Here is a 26,144-nt window from a genome sequence, read left to right as displayed (position 1 = left end):
CTTGCAGCACTGCTGGTCGATCTGGTCGTTCCGAACATCTACCAAGCAAGGCGATCCGGATTCGGAATGAGTGAGCCACACTTGCATCTGCTTCCAATCGGGCAAACACGAACGTTTGATTTTTTTTCCTTTTATGAAGAATCTGACGGCAGAAATACTACTCAGAGCACTAGCTAGAATGCTAGATCCACGGACCTTCGATGCAGCATTGCAGCATATCCCTACTGGGGCAGGCAGCCAATGCATGTGGCTCACTCATTCCGAATACGGATCGCCTTGCTTGGTAGATGTTCGGCACGCCCAGATCGACCAGCAGCGCTGCAAGTAAACATGATGGATGCGACTGTGTATTTCTTCTCTTCCTCTTCCAATGCAGTCGAGACCATGGCCTTATTTTTCACCAAGTAATTGACATGAATATATTCCTATAGCCTATGTAGAGCTTTTATTTGATCAATCTGTGTAAGGGCCTGTTTGGATCCAAGGGCTAATTTTTAGCTCTGCACTTTTAGCCCAAAAATTAGCTCTAGGGATCCAAACAGGTGGGCTAAAAGTGTACAAAGAGGCTAAAATTTGGAGCTAATTTTTAGCCCCCAAAGAGGTCCTAAAAGCAGCTAAAAGTGAACCTGGACACCCCATACCCCTCCCCTCGCTCGCGACCCTAGGCACGACTGCACTACCCTCCCCGCACCTGCCCCTCAACCTCATCCGCACCTCCTCCCCCGTACTCTCTTCCTCCCTCCCCGCGTGCTCCTCCCGACCCCGCCTCCTCCGCCCGGCGCTGCCGGCGCCGCGTCGTCGGCCCCGCCACCTCTACTCTGGCCCACGGTGCTGCCGCCACTTCCTCCGCCTCCGCATCTGCCCGTCGCCCTCATCCACATCTCCCTCTTCCGCGCAGGCCGCCGCACACCCCTCGCGCCGCCCCGCCAGATCTCCACCGCCTCCCCCCGTCTCGCCCGAATCCCCCCGCCTCCCCTTCTTCTCACATCGCCGCCGCATCCACCCTCTCCCACATCGCCGCCGCCGCCCCTCTGGACAGTCACATTCGGTAGATCTACACCGCATCGCCCGACTCCCTCCGCCTCCCCTGCCTCTGACACCCTCCCGCATCGCCGACGCCACCCCTCTGTGCTGAGCTCATCGGCGCCGCACCTCTCGCCAGATCTACATCCCGTCCCCTTCCCTTCGCCACACCAGTCGCCGGAGCACCTCAAACTCCTACATCCGCGCGCCGCCGATGGACGGATTCGGCGACGACGGCACCAGGGACTTCTTCGGCGGCAACTTCGACCTCTTCCCCGGCGACGGCAGCCAGTATCCAGGGTTGGGATCTGTCAGTGGTCCCCGGATTGGCATTGAGGCGCTGGATCTCAACTCGCAGGCAAACGACTGGTCGTCGATGGCGACGTATCAGGGGATCCTGCAATCCGGCACACTGGCGGCGTCGGAGAGCACGGGGCCTCATCATTCTCAACCGCGCGGCCGTGGAAGAGGTACCTCTCGCGCACTCGGTTTACGTGGTTCTCGGAGCTGTGGCGGATCCGTAGGAGGCCGCGGCGAATGCTCGCCGTCCAGTCGCGGCCGCCGCGGTCGGTTGCCATCGGTTGCTGCCGGCGGTCGTGGTCTGCGTGGACCTTCCTCGGCGGCGCCTGGTCCATCAGTAGGCCGTGGCCGTGCTCGACGTGGTGGACGGCAGGGCAACGACGACGACGACATTGAAGACAACGAAGTGCAAGAAGTGTTTCCAAGCCGTCAGGTATGAGTTCTAAACACATGATCTCAGAGTTGTGAATGGGTGGTCAACTGTTGTTATATTACAATGAAATGCTTGTGCTTCTGATGCATGTTAGCCATCACTTGAAGTTGATGGAGTAGGAGGTTGCCAGCGCCTATGCATAAGCTGTGTGTGTGTGTGTGACAGAGACAGAAAAATAGGTTGGGGGGGGGTACAGAGGTACAATAAGGGGTTGGATATATGCAAATTAGATGGTAACAAGTGATGGATATGGATTTGTAGCTACATTTTTGTTGCTAGACTAACAACGACCTTAGTGTATTACTTAAGAGATAGATTATGCATGTGTACTGGAGTTCTGATGTTATTTTTCTTGTGATGTATATGGTAGAATAAAATGGACAGGGGAAGTTGGACAACAGAGCAGAATAACAACCTGTTGTGTCAATTACTTGTTGAGCAAATTGAGTTGGGTAACTACATTAAAGGTAGTATGACAGCAAGAGGGTACAAGCTTGTCATAGAAAAATATTATTGTGGTTCAGGGCTGAGGCATGATAGGAAACAGATATCTAATAGGATTAGGCAGCTCAAGGGAATGTACCAGTTCATAAAAGACATCCATTCCGACAGTGGTTTAGGCCGTGATGAAAATGGGTGGCCTACTGCAACCTTGGAGTGGTGGGAGACTGCAACAAAGGTACTTGTTGATATATCACATGTGCAGCTAGCAAGGAACAATCTGATTCCAAACTAACTTCAACTACTACATGTGCAGAAACATCCAGAATGGATGAAAATAATGTATGGGCCTCCTGAGTACCTACCAATGCTAGAGCGTATATTTGATGGTGTAGTTGTGGATGGTTCAAGCTCTTTTGTGCCAGGATACACCAATGCAGATGATGAAGAACCTGAAGAGTCAGAGGACCTTGAGGAGCCTGAAGAGCATGAAGATCCTGAGCAACAGATGCCTGAGCAAGAGGTACCTCCTGAGTATGTCCATAGTCCTATGAGTACAAGCAGCCGCAAGAGGACCAGTAGTACCAGATCAACAGCTTCAAGTCCAAACAAGAAGACCAAAAGCCCAATGGTCAAGATGATGAAGGATTACATTAGTTTCTCTTCTAAGCAGCAAACTGAAAGGAATCAGGTCATCAAGGAATCCCTCACTTTTAGGGAAGACAAGAAGATGGCTCTGTTGGACATGAAGATTCAGGAGGCTCAGAAGTTGGCTTTGGAGTGTGGTGTTGATGAAACTAGTCCTGAGTACTATGCTGTGTCTCAGATTTGCTTAAATGACTCCTTGAGGCAGTTCTTCATTAGAATGTCCACAGCTGAAGGAAGGCTGACCTTCTTGAGAAGATATTGCAAGCAGCACAACCTAGATTAGGACTATGTCTTTGTGGTGATGCTTTTGTGTTGAACTAAAATGTCTGTACTAATTGCTGAAACATTTCAAATATATTTGTGATGCTGTTTGTGATGCAATGCCTTTATTTGACCTGTTTGGAGTGATTATGAAATGTCACTGCTTGAATATTACCACTGTTTTGTTGTACATTGCCACTGAATTATAAATCTGTCACTTTGTGTGGTTCAATATTGTCACTGATTTGTCACTGATTTATAATTCTGTCATTTTGTGTATACCAATATTGTCACTGATTTATTTTTTTAATTATGTGCAGGAGATGGATGATGAGGACAGTGACTGTAGTGAGGATGAAATATTGAGGCTTATTATTGAGGAGGATATTGCCGATGAAAGGCAATTCACAGAGGACCTGCTGCTGTTTGGTATGTATCATGAGACCTACTTTAATAAAAGTAAGAAGAGAAAGACGGTTGAAAGTGGTCATGATTGGGTGATGAGAAATCTAGCAGATAGGGTGCAATGCTATAACATGTTTAGAATGAGTAGAGAATTGTTTGATCGTCTGCATGATCTGTTGGTGCAATCTTATGGCCTAAAGTCCACATCAAAGAGCTCTTCAGTAGAGGCATTAGGAATGTTTCTTTGGATGGTTGGTGCACCTCAGTCAGTCAGACAAGCTGAGAACAGATTAGAGAGATCATTAGAAACAGTTCATCATAATTTTGACAAAGTTTTGAAGTGTATCATAAAGCTAGCAGCTGACATAATCAAGCCTCTCGGCCCTGAATTTAGATCAATGCACCGTAGGTTACAGAATCCTAGATTCTTTCCACACTTCAACAATTGTATAGGTGCAATAGATGGCACTCATATACCAGTTGTCGTGCCAAGTAACAAGGTGGTGCAACATCTTTGTCGAAAGGGCTTCACTACACAGAATATGCTTGCGGTCTGTGACTTTGACTTGAGGTTCACGTTTGTTCTTGCGGGCTGGCCTGGTTCAGTACATGACATGAGGGTTTTCAATGATGCAACAGACAAGTACAAAGACATGTTCCCACACCCCCCTCCTGGTATGTTATGCCTATATGTGCACATTTACTAAGTTGTTCATCATCATTTGTAGCTTTTGTATGTAACAAGAATGTTCGTATTTGCAGGAAAGTTCTACCTAGTGGACTCTGGGTACCCCAATCGGCCTGGTTACCTTGCACCTTACAAGGGAACCAAGTACCATCTTCCAGAGTTCAGACAGGGGCCTATGCCCAAAGGTATGAAAGAGACCTTTAACTTCGCTCATTCATCTCTTAGGAATTGTGTGGAGAGGTCATTTGGAGTTCTTAAGATGAAGTGGCGGATTTTATTGAAAGTGCCTAGTTATCCAATACCAAAGCAAAGTCAGATAATTGTTGCATGTATGGCACTTCATAACTTTATTAGAGAGAGTCATATGGAGGATGAGGACTTTGCTCGTTGTGACCGTGATGAGAACTATGTTCCTCATGAAGCATCAACCTCTGAACCCCAACAGCACAATACTCAAACAAGGGACGAAGATACAAATATGAATGCATTCCGTGATCAAATAGCCTCAAGTTTGTATAATAGAACGTAGAGTATTTTATTTCTTGTAGTTGGTCGTAGAGTTTTTGAATTGTATGTTTGAACGATGATGTAATTGTACGAATAAATACTATTCACTATCCAGGAGGAACAATAGCGTGTTCCTCCTGGCCGGAGCCTGTTCCTGGCCAGCGCCTGTGCATGGCCGGACTATGGCCTGGGCGTGCATGTGCCTTTGCAAGACCAGCGCCTGTGCATGCGCCTTTGCATTGCCAGGCCGAAGGATGGCCTGGGCGTGCATGCGCCTGTGTGTTGAGACCTGCATGTGCATGTGCATGTGCATGTGCATGTGGATGGATTAATTTGAGATATGAATGTGGTTTCAATCAATAAATGAGGGCAAATCAGTCTTTAGCTCAAGGAATACTACCTTTTAGCTCTTGGATCCAAACACCTCACAAGGACTAAATTTTAGGGGCTAACACCTCACAAGGACTAAATTTTAGGGGCTAAAATTTAGGGACTAAACTTTAGCCCATCAACTTTGGATCCAAACAGCACCTAAGTGTTCTAGCCAAGGCTAGCAGCTCATCGAACTAGCCCCAATTGTAACAGCTTTTCCTCTAATTAAGAAGATGCTGTGCCAAATGGCATGCTTCTTCAGTAACTTGTCTATAAGCAGAACCAAAAAAAAATGAACTGAATGAACAGATTTCCTTTTTCAGTAGCTTTGTCAAAAACTGAATTCGGTCCGAATAAGCATTGCGGACTCCCTCTGCAGAGCCAGTCCGAATAAGGCTATGGGAAGATGGATGGCTGAGAGATGAGGTAGCTAACAAGCCAGCCTGTGCATGACATGTGGCACAATTTAATTGGAGGAGATCTGAGTGATTAATTATCTTAAATCCCAAACTTAAAATGCATTTTCTTTCCAACCTTGTACCCATTTTGGATTTTGTTATCCAAGTTTTAATTATTTTATTAAAAAAATATTCATGTTGTACTCACTACTGCAGCATGGTACTACTTCAACATTTTAAATATATCATTTCAATATTTTCATATAAAATGGTACACTAGCTTATCTGAAATATTGGTTTATTTTGCAGATTGTTGAATCATATTTAGAAAATGTTGAGCATATATAAATGTGTATAATCTTTATCCAGAAAACACTGTCACTTTTAGAAATATCGGTATAAAAAATAGAAAAAATGAAAAGATAAAATAGTTGGTGTCTCTTATTTTTAGAACTAGATAAAATAGTCTACTTGTTTTTGTCAATTGTTACTACTTTTTAATAATTAATTAGGCCCAGTTGGTTATTCCTCTATGTGATATGTGGCTCCGGTCACCGTATAAATGCAAAAATAAGACCTGCCCATACTAATGAAGGGTAAAAAAAAAGAGAAGCCCATTTCAATTTTCAGCGACCCAACCAATGCAAGCAAGCTCGTGGTTGCTAAGTAATTACTATTTGAATGATTGGTATAATAAATCGCAAACTCTGTAAATATAATTGTCACTCCCGGTTTTAAAACAAAATCACACCCGGTTTTAAAATAAAACCAAGTGCTACATATATGTATGCCAGATCTAGTTTCATACAAATACTGACACCACAGGTGAATAACAGTAACAGAATCACGTAAAGAAAAAGACTCTATCAGAGATATACGCTTAATCCTGGAAATGGAGGCTCCAAACTTCATAGGCAATTGACTGGATTTTGCGTACGCCTAAAATTCAGCATCATCTTCACAACAACTTCATAGCAGCTTCTTCTTCTTAGCAACATGGTTATAGCAAGGGTGAGCACATGTCGTACTCAACAAGTGTGGGGAAAATATGAATTTAGGGCTTAAATAAGGAAAGGCTTACTAATTTACTGCGATAAGCAATTTTAGTTGGTCAATTTTATTAGCATCTGATTACTAAGCTATAAGTATATAGCAACCCACAATTAACACAAACATAAACCATAAGCATATGGTACAAGCATAACTATGATTTAATTCTATCTTCAAGTATATTAATCATGTGAGGGTACATGCCGCTCTTGATCGTGAGTATGGCTAATATATCAGTTTTACACTCTGCAGAGGTTGTATATCTTTACCCATAAGTCGCGTAAAAGTTAAGAAGAACTTTAGACCCAACCATGCTGTGCTGATCAGGCACTCATCGCACTACCGAGGTGTGACTGCATAGGTACGCTACGCGGCTTTTACAAAGATTCCCTAGTAAGAAATAGCCCGCTAAGGTTTCCGGATCAGTACCAGAGCATAAACCTCTCTCAAGACTGCGAAGCTACCATAGAGCAGATCAGTCTGAGGGCCGAGCTATACCCTATCTACCGCTGTCCCTCTTGCCCTTTCAGTAAGATCGCTTCAAACTAGAGTCTCTAATTAATTATCCAAGATCAGAGCCGTGTCATTCTTATGGTTGCATTGTTTTCTCGGGTGGTCGCTCCATGTTCCAATTAAAATATTGTGATTTTGTGATTTACCACAGGTATAGCATAAATAAAATAAATTCATCATATTGTTCATTAGAACCACCATAACCCAAGTATAGCAGCCAAGCATAGCTACCCAACACAAAGATAAAACCCAGGTTGACAAGGAATGATCATACCCAGGTTTAACCTATGTAGATGTTTGGCGTTGAATTACGGGAGCTAGGGTTGTCGAAACGACGTGAGGTTTTTTGCGACATTAGAAAAAGAACGTCAAGGAGATCACCGTAAAGTATTTATAGACCAGGTTGGAGTTCGGTTTATTTTCCTCATTTTTCTAATTTTAGGAATTAATTTCGGATTCGAAAATAACTCCAGAAAATACTAAAATTGCAATTAAATGACAAAAAATACTCCGAAAACTCTAAAAAATTTAGAAAAAAACTATAGATGGTTTGGAATGCGAGGAACCCAAATAAAATACTTAGAGCACCTGGAAAGACTTGTAGAACCATCCAAAAATTAGATTAAGCTCTAGTAACATGAGAATAAATCTGAAAAAATCTGGAAAATTCTCAGAAAAACCTAATCGGTATCTAAGTACGTTTTTAAAATCTTTTACATTCATGAAACACTAATGCAACAGACACAGAACTATTTTATTTAATTTAAAAATAATTAATTGTTTTCCTATACTAAATTACCTGTCAAGAAAATAAATGTTGGAAATTTTTTTAAAATTATGAAAAAATTATTATTTAATTATTCTTTTTAATTACATCCTGAAATCCAAAAAATTTCAAGGTGTGACATTTTATGAAGCATTTCTCTTAAGGATAACGTTGTAAAACTATAGAGTCTCGTTATAACAATTGAATGGTACAGTAAGCCTGCTCCTAAAACTGTGTAAAACTGGGAGGTGATTGTAAACGCTATTGTGCATGACTGCCTTGAACAGTCAGAAGTCTCATCATGAAGCGTCAGCGTCATTACCGTGTTTTTGTATGGGGGCAGCCGGGCAAGTGTGTTTGATGTCAGCCTAGAGATGGCTCTGCCTAATTGGGGATTTTCATTTTGTTTTTGCCGTTCAATGTATAGTGTCATTTTGTTGGTTTTTTAAAATGACTGTAACATTTAATGGTTGGTGAAAAGGAATTGAGGAATCTTGTGAAGTTCAATTATGAATTCTACAAATTAACTTATTTTTTGAGTTTTATATTAGAGCTTTCTTACTGTCCTAATTTTATTTCTTACATGATTCTAAAGAAGCCAGTACTTATCGAAGGACCCTTAGTTAATTTATACATACACATATTTTATATAATTCGTCATAGTAGAGTAATATTTTTCTTTATATATTTGGTTGTAGTAATAATTTTCCTATAGAGAAACTTACATAGGTGCACGCATTTTAAAAAGCATAATGTACACCAAAGAGGCTAAATTGCGGATAATATTTTGCTTTGGCAACTAAAAATATCGCTATTGATATATTTAACAAGTGATGCGGAGCTTCATTATTGCTAAATTGAACAATGGGAGATAAGATTCATGGTATCCATTATTATATGCCACACTAATTAGTACCCCAAGCTTGTGTTCCGTGTGTGGTGAAAAATATATATCAAGGCTTAAGTCGGATCATGGGTCTCTTTATGAGACCCCATGTATCGCGGGGCCAAGATGTGGGGTTGAATGATGGATGTTTCTAGGATTTAACTGGATGTAGGATCTTAATTTATAGTAAATATGTAACTGATATCCATTGTTTCTAGTTGTGACTAGAGGCATTACTTTTCAAATTATATACATGCGCCGTCACCCACCAAGTAATAGGATGTGGTGGCTGCTGATGCTTTACCAGTATGTATATCTGCTGGTAGTAGACGGGAAGAGAGCCATACATCATCTCAGTTTCTTAGGGCTACCGGAGCATTCTTCGCTGAAGGGGAAGCGAGCGTGCTATAGTAGGGGAAAGAAATTGAAAACTGAGCATTCGCCCCGAGACTCATGTACGGTTGCATTTTGGCCCGGTACTAATGTGAGCATTAGTACCGGGTGGACTTCCCACCTGGTACTAAATCCATCCGCCCGCTTGCCCCCGTCCATAAGAAAAGCAAGGTAGCAGGAGGCCCTTTATCCATCCGTCCGTCCACCCCTTATCCTCTCCTTCCTCTACCTCAGCACCCTCATCCTCTCCTCTCGCTCCTAGCTCTCTCTCTCTCTCTCTCTCTCTCTCTCTCTCTCTCCCTCCCTCCCTCAGCACCCTGCCTCCCCTCCCCTCCCTCCTCCGCTCGCCCCTCACTGGCAGTGAGGAGCAGCGGCGGGGCGAGGTGAGGTGGGCGGGTGGGGGGGGCGGTGGGTGGACAGGCGGGCGGGGGCAATGGGAGCGGGAGGGAGGGGGGTAGCGGGAGCGGCGGTGGGCGGACGGGTGGGCGGGGGCGGTGGGAGCGGGAGGGAGGGGGTGGCGGGAGTGGCGGCGGGCGGGCGGGGGGCGGCGGGAGCGGGAGGGAGGGGGAGACGGGAGCGACGGCGGGCGAGTGGGGGCGGTGGGAGCGACGGCCGCGGGCGGTGGAGGGCGGAGGGCGGCGGGCGGTGGAGGGCGGCGGGCAGTGGAGGGCGGAGGGTGGCGGGCAAAGGAGGGCGGAGGGCGGCAGGCGGGGGTGGGCGGCGGGCCGAGGCGAGAGTGGCGGCGGGCGGAGGGCCGGTGAGGAATTTCATTTTTTATTTTTTAATAGCCCTTTAGTACCGTTTCTTTCAACCAGTACTAAAGGCCTCCCTTTAGTACCGAACTAGGTACTAAAGGGGGTTGGCTAAAGGGGGTTCTCAACCGGTAGTAATGACGTTTTTCCTAGTAGTGTATCATCCTCTCTAGGAATGGAAGGCACCAGGGTGGACTACAACACTATACCTCAGCTTGTTAGAGACAAAAAGGGGGGTGGTCAAATTTCAACTCAATCATGCACATCGAAATAGAGAAGAAATTCGCCGCAGCAACCAACCGCGTATTCTTGATGCGTGCATCAATTCTTGGTTTGAGTTTGGGCTTCAAGAAGCACTGGAGCAGGGATGGTTGATGAAGCAAAGGAGCTGGTGGTACTCTATTAGGAGTACCTCTTATCTTAGCCTACTAAGGCCACTGCTGAGTCATCTGCCATAATATGCCTGGGCATGCTTGCATGTATTGGTGATTTTCACTTTATGGCACTTGGATATCTAGCGTGATCACTGCCCACCGCAGATTTTTACGAGATCAAATTGTATCGGTGTTGGACATCTCCACGTATTCTAGTCTCCACAGTCAGTTTACTATTTTGAGAGACTTGTTACCGATACTCTTTCACCAATACAGCATAAGACATGCTCAAGATGCTTACCATCAACAATGAGAGCATGGCATGTGCTTTTCTTTGGAAGCAATTGTCACAAGGTTTAACGATGGGGACACCAGCTGTCAGTCACAGAACATAACTGAGCCAAGCCGAAAGCAAAAGCTATCCAGTTACATCAAAAAGAGAACAACTTTTCTATCATGCTTAATCTCTTCGATTTCTGAAGGCATCATGTTACTGGGAGAGAAGTCCTTCACCCAGCTCAGCACTCATCTAATTAGCAGATCTATCCACCTTTCCTCAATCGCTTCACTTGAGAAGTATAGGTGAAGGAACAGGACGGGCGACCAGAAGGAAGGTGAATAGGAGCCTTTAAAAATTCTCTCCAAGAACAAGGCCTATATCCCGATTGCTACCCCAAACATACCTCGCTTCTAATCGTCAAGATGACATAAGTCAACTCGTGACAAGCTCACCCTAGCAACGATAAGAAACACTCAAAGCATAGCGGAAGTAAAACAAAATGAGGCATCGAAAAGCTTGCATGCACACTGATTTGTTTCTGAAGTGCAATCTTGCCCAATAGAGCTAGAATAACCTAATCACGGGCCACACATGCAAGATCAAGAGAAAGATTTAATTACTTGTTCATACAACCAGACCACACGACATGCAAGAAAGAGCTACCTGATCATTCAAATAAATAAGCATCTAGCTGCGGAGCAAAGTAGAGATGGGGTGTTTGGATAGCAGGTGCTAAATTTTAGCACCTGTCATATCGGATGTTTGGACACTAATTAAGAGTATTAAACATAGCCTAATTATAAAACTAATTGCACAACCCCTAGGCTAAATCGCGAGATGAATCTATTAAGCCTAATTAATCCATCATTAGCGAATGGTTACTGTAGCACCACATTGTCAAATCATGGACTAATTAGACTTAATAGATTCGTCTCGCGATTTAGCCTAGGGGTTGTGCAATTAGTTTTGTAATTAGACTATGTTTAATACTCCTAATTAGTGTCCAAACATCTGATGTGACAGGTGCTAAAATTTAGCACATAGCTTGCATGTAAAAATGACTAGCACACAAGTACAGCAATGAATAAACGGTCTGAACTACAAATGCCAAAACTTGTGATTGCTAGATAGATTAAATAAACCAAGACAATGATTGATTCCTGTAGTCTGAAAGGGACACGCTGCATAAGCGGGTGTTTGGATCTTTAGTTCGGACTAAAATTCATGTCACATCAAATATTCGGAGGCTAATTAGGAGGATTAAATATGAGATAATTATAAAACTAATTACACAGATGGAGGCTAATTCACGAGATGAATTTATTAAGCCTAATTAATCCATCATTAGCACATGTTTACTGTAGTATCATATTGTCAAATCATGAATTAATTAGGTTTAATAGATTCGTCTCGCAAATTAGTCTTTATCTGTGCAATTAGTTTTACAATTAGTTTATATTTAATACTTCTAATTAGTATCTAAATAGGAATTTTAGGAGGGATTAAAGAAACCAACAACACCCCCTGACTTGAGTAGCTTACCTGGACGAGATGAAAAACTCGAGAAGAGCACAGGTGAAGCTGGCGTTGTGCTGTCTAGTGTTGCCTCCCAGTCTCCTGCAGCTGGGCTGCTCCCCGCTGGTGGCCCGCTCGGCCTGCCGCGTGCACAGCGCGTGCTGCTGCTGGGCTGGCAGCCGGGCCGCCTCGCCTCTGGTGCTGGGCCGCTCGATTCACCACTCGCCTGGCCCGCGAGACGAAGAGGCTGGCCTGGCTCGCCTGGCGCAGGAGCGGTTCGCGTGCGCGAGCGCAGGGAGACCGCTGCCGCCTGACGCCCTGCTGACCGAAGAACTGAAGAATAGAACCGAAGAACAGAAGAACAAAGGAGAACACGCCCAACTTCAAACTAAAAGAAAACCTTCAATACTCCACGGAATCCAACCAAACTTGAGCCATAGATGCACCACCTCAAGGCTAACAGATCCATAAGAAAGATTTCTAAAAACTCAAGTATTCACCACGGATTTAGGAGAAAACCGAATGCCCTACGAGAACACGGTCATGGGAAAAACTTCAAATTCAAATTAAATTAGTGAGGGATTTGAGGGGGTCATATCAAAGTTGCTTACAAAGATCCTAACAACAAATTCCCCTAACAAACCTAGTGGGATTTGGGCTCAAACACGAAGAACAAAATTCCCACGCAAATGCTCCAAAAAAACCCGACAAAGATAAGTTCCAGATTCAAAAATCTGGAACAAGATGACACGAAATTGATCTTTAAATTACTCCACCATCGGTTATAATTCACTCCTAAGTACAAAGAAAGTTAGGATGGTAAAAAGATCAACACAAAGATCCACTCCTTTCTCCCTCTCTCACACACAAAGGTTCTCACAAACAAATGAGAAGCCCACCACCAAAGAGATGTAGCTGCCCAACAGCCCACTCCTCATATATATATATATATATAAATATTTGGCAAATATCCAAAATGCCCTTACATTGAGCATACAACCCAAATACCCCAGAGGTAAAATCGTCCAACTTTTTCCTAGTACATCGGACGGACCCGGCCCCTTCACGACTTCGCTTCGCCACGACGCAAGATTCACGATGGTACCACGCATGCTCTAACTCGACGCCACCCAGCTGCACCGAACTCATCCCCCGGTTTTGAGGCTAAAGTGGTCAAACCCTCTTGCACACCCTGCATGCGTGACTCATCCCAGTTTTGAGGCTAAACCAGTCAAACCCTCTTGCACACCCCGCAGGCATGACTCACCCCTGGTTTTGAGGTCAAACCGGTCAAACCCTCTTGCACGCCGCACACGACGTGACTCACTGATGTCGACGCGTGTCCAGCCTCCGTCAAGCCTTCGATGCCTCCAAATCTTTCGCTCCCGGCTCTTAGGTCACCTACTAGACTCGCCTCCGTCTCGCTTGACTTGACCGATGCCGTCTCCATCCCGTCCGTGTACTCTTGCTCTTTCCGTGCACCATGTGGATCGCTCATGACTCCGTTCGAACTCCTCGCATCCCTCGGTCCAAGCCTACTCGTGTCCACCCTTCACAGCCCTAGTACATTGGCATGAACCTTTCGCTTGACCTTCACTCTATGCCGTCGACCGCCATATCGCATCCTACACCTGCACATCATAAGCCAAAAGATATAACACACAAGATATGTTTTACACACACCACAACACAACGCACTCAACACAACACCTCTAGCCGTTAGCATAAACATGCATATATGAAATATGGACTCAACCGGAAAAACTTCAAATCATCCAGTCGATCACTCATCACAAATAGATCAAAGCACATCTCAACTTGGTCTCTTAATAGGCCATATCTGCAAGAATGGTATACCAGAAGGATCACATCCATTGGGTTGTTAGGGAATTTTGTTTCAAAGGCAATATCAACAAACTCAGCTCGCGATCTAGGAATCCCATCCCAACCAAAGACTTCTCCGAGACAGCTCCATGCTAGTCCCGTTGGGAACATCTAAAGAAAAATATGATCAATAGTTTCCTGTTCTCCACACAGACAGCATATGTCAAAACTCAAAACAGCTGCTGCTTGAGTTTGTAAAGTTATGCCACAATTGCCAAAGGAAAATCCTAATTTTTAGTGCCAGTTTGCATTTTCAAATGAGTTCACTATCCCTACTTGTTCCACCCCCATGGGTGATAAACATATATAGAGATTTTACTGAAAAGGAATAAGATTTATCCAGAGACCAAAACACTTCATCAGGACAAAAACACTTCAGTTGCAACTCTTGCAGTTTAGCAATCAGGTCAGACCGTTTCAACACATCAGATTCTGATATGCCTCCGGTACAAGTATTTTGAAGTCATCACAGATTCCGTAGAGGTCACGGTATTGAATTTTGAAAGGAGTTTCTCCCACACACACATCATCCCAAAAAAATATATGTTGCCCATCCTTGGCTTTGTACACCGCACCACACTTGAATAGATGCTTAACCTTATGCAAACCTTGACAGAACTGAGAAGACCCTTTGCTGCTAGAAGACATGTGCTACATAAATGACAATTACTAAAACCTTCTTGATGCAAGACATGTACAAAGCTGATACAGGAACCCAATGCTACTATGAAAGAATAGTTGCAGCTTTATACAGAACTCCATTATGCAATGATTTATAAGTGAGTGGCAAACAGGGTTTGCCCATCCATTATTGCAACCTATCCTAGGTCTCTGTATTCTATGCACCAAGCAAACTATAACTAGTGTGGCAGTGGATACGTCATACGTCAAGAATAACGCACTAGATATATGCGACCCTTGAACCCTATTAGTTCATTTCATTCAGTTGCCATCAGTAGTAGAAAGAACGACACAAAATGGAGGACAGAGAGCAACTGATATGCAGCAGTAGGAGGGAAAGATGAACACAATATTTTGCTCTAGGAATAAGAGGCACCAGGATAAAAGCTACCGCATTGTTTTTCTATCCTTGATCATGGGACCTTCTTTCCGGAGGGTGCCGGGAGAATGATGTGTCATGAGGAAAGCTTCTAACTAGCATGGGCTACATTAGGAGCTAATGCAGCAGATGAGCAGAGTGATGCACTCACCGCGGCAGCACCTGAACCTTCAGGTTCCCATCAGCTTTGAGGACATAGTCAAGCAATAATATAATGTGCGGGAGGAGGACAAAACAGAGTACGACTGATCATCCTTCGGCACCAGCACTGGTACCAAGATCCTGAGTTGGCGATATTGACACATGTATCTGCATGATGGGAGCTGGCATCGGCAATAAGCCAACGATCAGGGTTGGTTGAACTCGGTTGCGTATATGCAGGTTGTGTTGGAGTGAAAAGTTACTCTAGCTTCAACCACAAAAGTGCTTTTATTTGTATTTATCTGCTTCATTCCTGCTTATGCAAGGATGGAAATCACACCTTACTGTGTGATCCATACACCTTTTATCGATCGAAAAAAGTGGAGGTGATGGATTATGGATGATTGGACAAAGTCAAACTATAGCTAGTATATGTACGTGGTCGTCTTTCGGAACTGGATACCCAGGTTGGCATTCCAAACGCTGATCTTCCTCTTCCAACGCATAGAACCTGCCATGATTCAAGTATGTTTTGTTCTCGTAGACTTTGCAAGTACTAGTGATGTTCTATGTTTTTCAATGGAGTCTAGCTTCCGTAGTTCACACCAACTGGAAGTCTGGAGCGCATATCACCTTTAAACTCTCAAACATCTGCATGTCTGGAAGAGAATTATTAATCTACGATTTTAGGGTTTACTTCAAGTTTGTACTAAATACTTCAAGTTTTGAACACAAACCACCTTTCCAAACAGGCTGCTGTACACTAAGATCTGAATCATGGTAGGTGGAGTCGTGCACAAAAATGACTCAACCACCAAATCAATAATGGTTATTTTCAGCTGTTCAATATGGCAAGCAATTGTAAAGATGTGTTGCTTAAATATAATTTATATACCACATCATGTGAAAAAACAGATTTGCTAGCTTTAACACAAATGGTAGTCTAATATATCCATCTCTTCAGTACTTGTTGATCATACCGCAGCAGAATGGAAATGGACAACACAAAAATGCATTGGGCAGGTTAGTGTTGTCCAAATTTGGCCAGGTTGAATGAGCAGGCAAGGGGCACTCTACTTTGGGTACAACACTAGCACAACATGTTAATTCGAACCGGGGTGTAGTACCGATCTCTACTGTACTGTGCTCATACACTTTTCGTTCCCACATTACCTCCGGGGAAGCCAGGTCAATGCCGTTATCAAAATCATGCATATACCTCCTCTACCAAGTCTCTTACACTCTCTCGTAGATAGAAATATCCTTCTTCTCAACTCCTCAAGAAAAACAATAAGTTTGATATGACTTATTTTCATGGCACACCACTATATATTAGTCCTAGCCAAGTGATATGATAGATATACTTAGCTTAGCTCCTAATTATTTGATGATGCCGTGGAATGCACTAGCTGGAAGTTATGGCCAGCTAGCTGGAAGTCATGTTAATTTGACTGGTCTGCAAGGCATTTATTCAAAAGTTAACTTTGGACTCAACTTTGTTAAATGATGAGGATTCACGCACATATATAAATACTACACGGACTTCAGCTTAGCATGCGACTATTAGCTCCATTATTTGATTCGTCCATACGTTGACATCTCCACTCCTTTAACTGGATATGTTCCGATTGATGAGATAGTGTTGGAGGTCAAAATTGGTAAATCTGGACGAGCGGGTCTCTGAAGCGGTCTCCCAACCGGTCAGACCGGTTTGACCAAAGTCCGCAAAATACAAATTGGACTTCACCATTGTGTAGCTTGTCAAGTAGATCAAAATTCATATTTAGAACGTTCAATTTGGAGTTCGGATGAGGGAGTTATGACATCGGGAAGATCTACACCTAGGAAAACCGGTCAGACTGGTTTGCTAGGGTAGTCAGACCGGTTTGGTCTATGTAGTCCGAGTTAGGAGTCGTATTTTGACATGGGATTTGTTAGGGTTTCGACTCCTATCGGGACAAGACCCCCCACCTTATAAATATAAAGGGCCACGGCCGACCAATCTATCTTTTATCATTTTACCTTTTTTCCTCGTTACCCTACGTTTCCAACCCCATGTGCTGTTCTTCTCTCATCTCCATGATATGAGGAGGCACCCTAGCTAGCCTGCTGAGTCTAGGGCAATCCAAGGTGCGCCTGCCCCGACGGGGTCCCTCCCGGGTGGGCGTTTGTTGGTCTCGGTCTGACCGGCCTCCGCATCGACGCAGCAAGGAGCGTATTTGCGGGCTGTACGTTCGAGTGCTTTCGTGTGTTGGTCCGATTTTAGCGCCAACAGATAGTGAGAGACGTACTACTTACGATAAGAAACAATATTCGTACTTAGGAATAGGAGACACCAGGAGTGAAGCCTCTGCTGATAAGAAACCTACTCATGATTTTTCATGTTACGGTTCATACGGAATGTCTTTTAACAATTCCTAGTAGGCATCTGCTGCAGATCTAGTATGCTTTCTCAGCCACAACAAAAATGTATTTTGACCTAGATCTGCTCAAGGCTCCCTTTCCGCAGGCCCATCTTGATTTCTTTATCATTCAATATGCTGATGATGTGTTGCCTATCATTCAATATGCTGATGATGTGTTGATGCAAGTAGATGCAAATCAATTAGTTTGTCTCAAGGCTCTTCTACACATTTTTGCTGAATCAACACGTCTAAAAGTTAACTACAATACAATATGTCCAAGATGAAATCCCACTTTTCAGAGCATTTTAAAAATATTAAAATTATGAGACTGCCATCGGATGTCTGTGAGGTTGAGCTGATGTGGCTCAATGAGGATTGATATAAAGAAATGGATCATTGACCTCATGTTCTTGACCATAAACAACTGGATTGCTCGACGACTGGAGCAAGTAGTAATAAACATGTTTCATTTGTGGGGAAGACAAACAGATGCGAGGCAAGTAATCGCTCAGAGCAAGATGCAACAAGTCTGATGATTATATTGATTATGATTTATGCGAGACATGGATGTTTAGATTTTACTAGGAGACTGCAATCGGATGGCTTGAGCTGAAGTGGCTCAACGAGGATTCACTACAACAAAACATAGTGGTAGCCACGCTTGGATTGCTATGCTATTGAAAGCGTATATATATTTTGTATGCTCCCGTCATTAGACATGGTTGTTAACACGATTTAGTAAAGTGCTTCAAAACTTGCAACTTAGATACATTTTTAAAGTGCTGTTGACACGTTTTGATAAAGTGCTTCTATGATTATTTTCTAGATACGTTGTTGGATGGTATTGACACGTCTCAGGGTAGAAGCGCTTCTAGATACGTTTATTGAACGCACCTCGTCAAGAAATTAAAGTGGCATGCCTAAAAAAGTAAATTAGAGTGGATTCAAAAATGTTTAAAAAATAGTCATGGTTGGACTTGGAACCAACAACCTCGGATCACAAATCATCTGTCAGCAGACACCAGCTCACAAACATAATCTTTTCTGCCTTTGATATATATTTTCTATACCAAAACTATGGCCAACGTGAAAACCTGTTAATAAACTCCACATTGGACTTTTCCTCTTCTCTCGGATCTCCTCATGAGTCGCGACTCAAACTCGCTCCCCTCATGAGCGTGAAGTGCCACCCCCACCTCATCGTCGTCGCCGTCGGTCGCCAGCTCGCCGCCTCGCCGGTCGCCTTCACCCCCTGGCTCCGCGGCCCCGCCGGCCACGCACCCACGCCCCCACGCCAGCCCTACGCGGCCGCGCCCCCGCCGGCCGCTGGCTGAGCTCATCGTCGGCCTCATTAGGCACTTGCAGGTATGTCGCGCCGCTAGATGAATTATTGTTCTAGATACTGCTCCCAGTTTAGTTTCCTTCGACAATTCCTAGTTTGGGTGGATTATTGTGCTAGATGGATTCCTCATGAAAAGGATTAGTACATGAGCTCGATTTAGCCACCTTGTTTGAGAGATGAGAACAGTTACGTACGCACATTCCCAGTTCCATTTTTTGCAGCTGAACTGGTGATTGGTTGTGGACTAATTGAGGTTGCAACTATTGAACACACACTAGCAGATGTCTTTATCCTCTTGGATTCGGACCTCGTCAGCCATTTGTTTGAGAGTACTCCATGCTTGCACTTCTTCCTACACAAAAGGCGTTGTAAAAACAACTTGAAGTTCACTTTGTGAGAATCATTCATAAACAGTGGCCTTAGGATCTGCATTAATGCTAATCACTGAAACAGGAGTAATAACTGTCCTCACTCCTCTGAGGTGTGTTGCCCAGCCATACATCATGCTAAAATGCAAAAAACATGTTTGTTCTCAACTGATCACTTAATGAATACTCCCCCTTTGATATCAGTTTCTTACTAACGTTATTCCTCCAAAACTGAGAACTGGCATCATTTTAGTTTTCATCCTTTCTACACCCTGTCAATTTCATCCTCAGTGAATAGAGTAGTCAGTCAATTATCGTCTTCTTCATATACTTAACCAACTTGCTGCCAGATCCATCATCTAGAAGAATTTCCTGACTTTCTTCAGAACCAAATAATTTCTTATAGTAGTCACTTATATGTTCCTTCATATACTCTAACTAACTTTGAAGGAACATATAAGTGACTACTATAAGAAATTATTCCAGCTTATAGTAGGAAAATGGACACATATAGAAAACTTATTCCAGCTTTCATGATTTCCTGATTGTGTACAGATCCACAGCCTCTGCTTTATTTGAACAAAAAAAAGAACAAGAAAAATCTAAGCATAACATCTGGATGCTTTCTTTTTAAACAACTGATTGTCATACATGGATAGCAATTTTGACAAAACTTCCTTTCTAAACAACTTATTGTCATGTATGGAAGTAATTTGACAATTTCTTTTACCATCGTGTGCAGACTATGCAAATCTTGAAATCAGATGATCACGCGAATTAAGGAAGTAGAATCGCGATCCTGCTGACTATAGGCCTGATATCATTCATCAGGTAATGTAAATTTCTTGAAACTACTGCCTATGGATTAAAGCTGTCCCCTTTATGTTTGATCAGCAAGTCCTTGCTTCAAAGTAAGTGTAAATCAGACAAATCTTCTATATGAAATCATGAAGCACTTCATTGCTTTGTTGCCTTATCTATTCCCATTTTCCATTTGATCATCCCTATGTCCTGTCTTTTAGGGGATTTACTACAATTTGGAACTTCTTAGCATCTGATTAATTTGTCTGAGTGAGTTTGTGTCAATTTTTGGTACAAATAGCAATCAGATTGTTTTAATTGGTTTTTATGCATAATTTTTGTAGAATGTAGCAAGTAGATTCTTTCTCCTGCTCCTTTGCCAATTATACAAGCAGGTCAGCGATTATGTTTTGTAGTGATATCAGAGGTAGAAGAACTAGAAATATGAAAGTGGCTGAGATTTTGATGCTGACTTCTGCCAGAATGATCTTTTGTGGCTTAGACATTAATTGTATAACCATTTTTGTACCAGTTAAGGTATAACCTTTGAATTATATAATTTTGTTTAGTTCCACCTCGCAATTACTAGTAGGATTTCTTTGCAAACATATTAGTGAAAATTTTATACCCTGAAGGATGTATCATATTAGCCAGATAAAGCCAACACCTTGTATTGGATATAGTTAAATGAGAAATATAGATTTTAATATATGAATGTGCAGAAAAAATATATTAAATGTAATATCTTAAGTATTGTTTATGTTTTTTTTGTGTGATTGATAATTGAGTTAAGTTTATTTCAACTATATTTATTTTTACATACTTAGAAACTAAATTCTACAAATTTCTTAACTATTTAGTTATATCATTACATATCATCATAAGTGATGGATTGAAGTTGGATGAATAAACCAAGACGTGACCCTGCTTACAAAGATGGAGTTGACCAATTCCTATCTTTTGCTTTTTGTGACCTTCCACATGATAGCAAAATACCATGCCCTTGCAATAATTGCGAAAACAGAGTAACCCAAAATCGTGATGAAGTTGAGATACACCTGAAATGTGATGGTATTCTTCAGGGTTATACAATCTGAAATCACCATGGAGAGGAGTATGACCCACCATCATTTGCATTTGCTCATGTTCCAAATAATGATGCAAGCATGCCTACTTTGGGTGTCTCAAGGATTGCTACAGTAGAAAATTGCCATGGAATATTAGATAATACGCAAGGAATGCTATAGGCTATATTTCTTGCTCCAGCAAGCTATGAATCATTGCCAAGTATGTTCGAAGCCGAACTAGATGATATTCACTCTGATTTTACAAATATGGAACATAATGTGCTAGAGGATAGAAATATGGAACATAATATGGCAGAGGATGTGTGTCCTGCTGAAGTTAATACTATGAGGACAGAACATGATATGTACGCAAGATTCTTTAAGGATGCACACACAAGGTTGTACCCTGGTTGTGAGACATTTACCAAGTTATCATTTTTAGTCCACTTATATCACCAGAAATGTTTACATGGTTGGACTCAAGAATCCTTCACATCGATGCTTGGTCTGCTATCTATGGCACTTCCACCTGAGGCAAATCTACCTAAGACATATTATGAAGCCAAAAATATCATCCGTGCTTTTGGTCTTGACTATGTGAAAATCCATGCATGCCTAAAAGATTGCATGCTTTTTCGTGGAAATAGAGCTAAGCAAGAGACTTGTCATGTGTGTAAAAGCTCTTGATGGAAAGATATGAAGAAGAATGGCTCTGCAGCTCAACCGAAAAAGAAAAAGAAGCTAGCAAAAGTGTTAAGTTATTTTCCGTTGATACCAAGACTCCAAAGGTTAGTTGCAACTAACAAAACTTCCAATGATATGCGATGGCATGACGAGGGACGTACAAAAGATGGCAAACTACAACATCCAGCTGATGCAGAAGCTTGGAATGATTTTCACAAAAGATATCCTGAATTTGCAAAAGATGCTCGTAATGTACGCCTTGGTCTTGCAAGTGATGGATTTAACCCATTTAGGAACTTGAGTTCTACACACAGCACTTGGCCAGTGATGCTCATTCCTTACAACCTACCACCTTGGATTTGCATGAAGCAAACATCTTTAATTTTGTCGATGATCATACCTAGACCAGATTCTCCGGGGAATGATATTGATGTATATCTGGGGCCATTGATCGATGAGCTCTTAGAGTTGTGTGTGTGGGGGGGGGGAGTGGAAACAATTGACGTCTCTTTCCAGAAGATATTTTATCTCCGAGCTACACTATTGTGGACTTTAAATGATTTTTTTAGCATTAGCATACCTTTATGGTTGGTGCACAAGTGGTACATACGCATGTCCTTCTTGTGGTGCGTAAACAAAATCATTTTACCTAAATAAGAGTAGAAAGACATGTTATATGGGTCATCGATGATGGTTGCCATAGGATCACAAATATCGAAGGCAAAAGGAGCAGTTTGATGGGACCAAAGAGACCGAAGATCCACCTAAAATGATGAGTGGCACTTCGGTTCTAACAATGTTACAAGGCAGAGAGTTTGTGTTAGGGAAGAAGGTCTTCTTTGCAAAGCATAAAGGTAAAAACACCAAAAGGAATGATCTGGACCATCAAAAGGGCAAGCGTAAAAGAGGAGAAAGTGAGAAGAAATTAAATGCTAACCAAGGTAAGAAAGAAAAGAAGCCAGAAGGTTGGTTGAAAAAGAGGTCAATATTTTTCAAGCTACCATACTTGGAGGAGAACAAACTAAGACACAATCTAGATGTAATGCATATAGAGAAAAACGTGTGTGAAAATTTGATTGCAACTTTGCTGGATATTTATTCTAAAACTAAAACAAAGGATGACCTAAATGCACGACTAGATTTAGTGGAACTTGAAATTCGGGAAGAACTTCATTCTTTGGTAGATGACCAAGGAAAGTAGAAGGCACCTGATGCACCTTTTACTATGTCTAGAGAGAAAAAGGAGATTCTTTGTTCCATACTTCAAAATATTAGAACACTTGATGGCTATGCATCAAACATTTCTAGGTGTGTCAACATGAAAGACTGCAAATTGAGTGGACTAAAGAGTCATGACACCCATGTTTTGCTGCATGATATTCTTCCTGTAGCACTCCGATCATGTCACCCCAGCAAAGATGTCATGAGAATAGTCATCGAGTCAGCTGATTTCTTCAAGAAATTATGCTCCAAGGTATTAGATGTGTCTGAGCTTGACAAACTTCAAGAAAGTATTGTGGTGACACTTTGTAATATGGAGAGAACTTTTGTTCCATCATTTTTTACTGTAATGGTGCATTTGATGGTGCACTTAGCTGAAGAAGCAAAACTTGGTGGCCTTGTGCACTATCGATGGATGTATCCTCTTGAGAGGTATTTTGTTTATCTTTTGCCTTGTCCTCTTCAATAATCCATAGAAATAACATATTTTTTAATTGTGTGTAGTTTTTTTTGTTCGACTTAAGGCACTTGTGAAGAATAGAGCTTATCCAGAAGGTTCAATTGCTGAAGGATATAAAACTGAAGAATGCATGACTTTCTATTCAAGGTTCATAGGAGGAACTACATGTTTTACAAGACCATCTAGAAACCCTAAACCTTTAGACAATATAAAAGACATGTACCTATTTAACAGTGTGGGTGAATCAATTGGAAAATGTAGCACTGTAGCCCAATTTGACAATCAACTTCTTGTTCAGGCACATAGATATGTCTTGCGACACTGTGATGAACTAGAATTTTTTTGCAGGTGAGCAGTATAGCTTTCTCTTGTTTATTTGGTTTACATAACTTGATGACATGATACTATAATTTGTTATCTTATTTTAGAGAATTTTTGGATGACGAGAAAAGAAAACAGTGTCCCTCAACAAGTTTAACACCTTCTACCATAGAGAAGTTGATTGATCAACACTTTGCTGACTGGTTGGAACATAAGCTACATCTTAAAATGATGTTTATGAATTTAGTAGGAGAATGGATGCAATTATTTTCTTATGTACAGGTTATACTAGGTGAAGGACCAGGGATCACTGAAAAGACAAGAGCAATCGCTGAAAAACTAAGAAAATGTGGTGTGCAGTACAGTGGTTATATTATTAATGGTTTCAGGTTCCACACCATGGGTCATGAGGCTGCACGATTGACACAAAACACTAGCGTAGTGAACATTGCAACAAATGAAGTTCATTATTATGGTAGATTATCAGATATAATAGAATTGTGGTACAAAGACTACAAGTGCTTTTCAAATATGACTGGTATGATGTCCACCACCGTGCTGGTTTCCGAAAAGATGATTTTGGATTCACTCTTGTGAATTTTTCTTGAAAAATACATACTGGAGAAAAATTAGAGCATGATCCTTTTGTATTCTCTTTACAAGCGAAGCAAGTTTTCTATGTTGAAGACCCAAAAGCTAAAGGATGGAACGTGGTGGTAAGAGTTAAGCCAAGAGATGACTTTGACATGGGTGTTGAACTATCATCAGATGAAACATATTAAATCTACTTGGGCTTTCAGTTCCTGTCAGGCTCCTAGCATGAATAATTTGAGCCTTTTTTCTTTTGATTTGGCAAACAATCAACCTATTAAAGACATGGATACGATGCTTACCTCAATGTTTATTAGATGACACTCCCTCCATCCTAAATTACTATTCGTTTTGGCTTTTCTAGGTGCATAGCATTTGCTACGTATCTAGACATACTGTATATCTAGATGCATAACAAAAATGTTATATATTATTACTTATTAAAATATTCCTTGTTTATCTTCAAGCTAACCACATAAGGATTATTAAACCACGTACATTACTTTGAGAGGCAAACCATGTTATATCAAGCTAATATTTTAATCGAATCTGGATCCAAGATAAAATATATGTGATTTGATACCTCTATCTCGCTTGAGTTTGCATTGAAGAAGACCACACCCATCTAAGACTATCTCCAGCAGATTGCTCATCTCCTACAACCAAAATCCCCATGCCGACACCGGCCCGCTCATCTCCTCCCCGTGCCAGCACCCACCTGTCCACTCCCTCACCAGCGATGCTCGGTATGGCTCGTTCGCGGTGGAGGTAGGCAGCTTGTGGATCCTATTTCTCTCTCACACACATCTGGGTAGGCTCCCCCATGCGTCATGGTGGTCCTCGTTGGCAGCATCTGTGTCCGAGCAACGTGACTAGGCAGATATGCTAATCGCAATGTACAAATAATAATTGTACTTTTCCTTTCTTATGATTTGCATTGAATCTAAAATTAATTTTGTAATGTTAATATACCTCTGAATATGTTCATTTCAACAGGATAAGTCTTTTGATGAACTAGCAAAACGAAAAGAGCAGAAAAATGGCAATATTTCAGCTGAAGATTATGATGAGGTGTTTGGTAATGTCATTGCTAAGGAGTCAAAACCATGTGGGTACTATGATAATAAGTATTGGAGTGAAGTAAAGGCCTCTCAAGGTCTAGCTTTTGTTGAGCAATCTGCAAACGAAGTCAATCACTCTGAAATAAAAGGAGTGGAAAATAAGATGGAACACATGAGCAATAAGGTGGACCGCATACATGCTTTCTTGGAATGAAAGTTTCCGTGAAAATATTGGGTAAATGAAATGGTGGCATCACAAAATGATGTAGTAAGCACCTGGGCTTTTTTTTTCCTTTTATCATAGATGACTGAAACATATTGTTGCACTATGTGTCCTTGTTTCATATCTTCTCTTTTTTCAGGTTGAAAGAGTGTACGATAATGATATTTAGTGTGATTCTAATGGTAATGATGAGCATCATTCTGACGAAAACCTTGAAGAATCCAGTGCTAAAGCTCAGCCTCCCAAAACTACAGTGCAGGTGATGCAGTGTTTATTTCATTTATATTTTATTAACAAGTATTGAATCTAAGATCTTGTTATTGTTTTGAAACTATGGTTAATTACAAGATGCAACCATCATATCTGCAGAGTAATGCTAAAGCCACTAAAACCAATGAGGGTTATACCAATTCATCTTCACGACATGAGGGCATGATTGCAAAGGTAAGTTACAAAACATTCTGCCATGGTATAGACAATGCCAATTATTTTGTTATAGCATTTGTTATA

The 26,144-nt window shown here is 42.0% G+C and overlaps 1 protein-coding gene and 1 pseudogene across 1 annotated transcript; both read left to right on the top strand.

Moving 5' to 3' along the window:
* The first annotated feature begins 3,372 nt into the window (after nt 1-3,372).
* Nucleotides 3,373-4,728, top strand: LOC140223436 (uncharacterized). The gene is made up of 2 exons (XM_072295278.1): nt 3,373-4,186; nt 4,274-4,728. Exons 1-2 carry the CDS (start codon nt 3,430-3,432, stop codon nt 4,726-4,728), a joined length of 1,212 nt encoding a protein of 403 aa, XP_072151379.1. The 5' UTR covers nt 3,373-3,429.
* A 16,886-nt stretch (nt 4,729-21,614) lies between these two features.
* LOC140223272 (uncharacterized) lies at nt 21,615-24,659 on the top strand (annotated as a pseudogene).
* The last annotated feature ends 1,485 nt before the right edge of the window (nt 24,660-26,144 follow it).

Source organism: Setaria viridis, chromosome 7 (genome assembly GCF_005286985.2).
Source record: "Setaria viridis chromosome 7, Setaria_viridis_v4.0, whole genome shotgun sequence".
Classification (NCBI taxonomy): Eukaryota; Viridiplantae; Streptophyta; class Magnoliopsida; order Poales; family Poaceae; genus Setaria; species Setaria viridis.
Note: the sequence above shows the minus strand (reverse complement) of the source record. Positions and strands in the feature narration are given on the sequence as shown.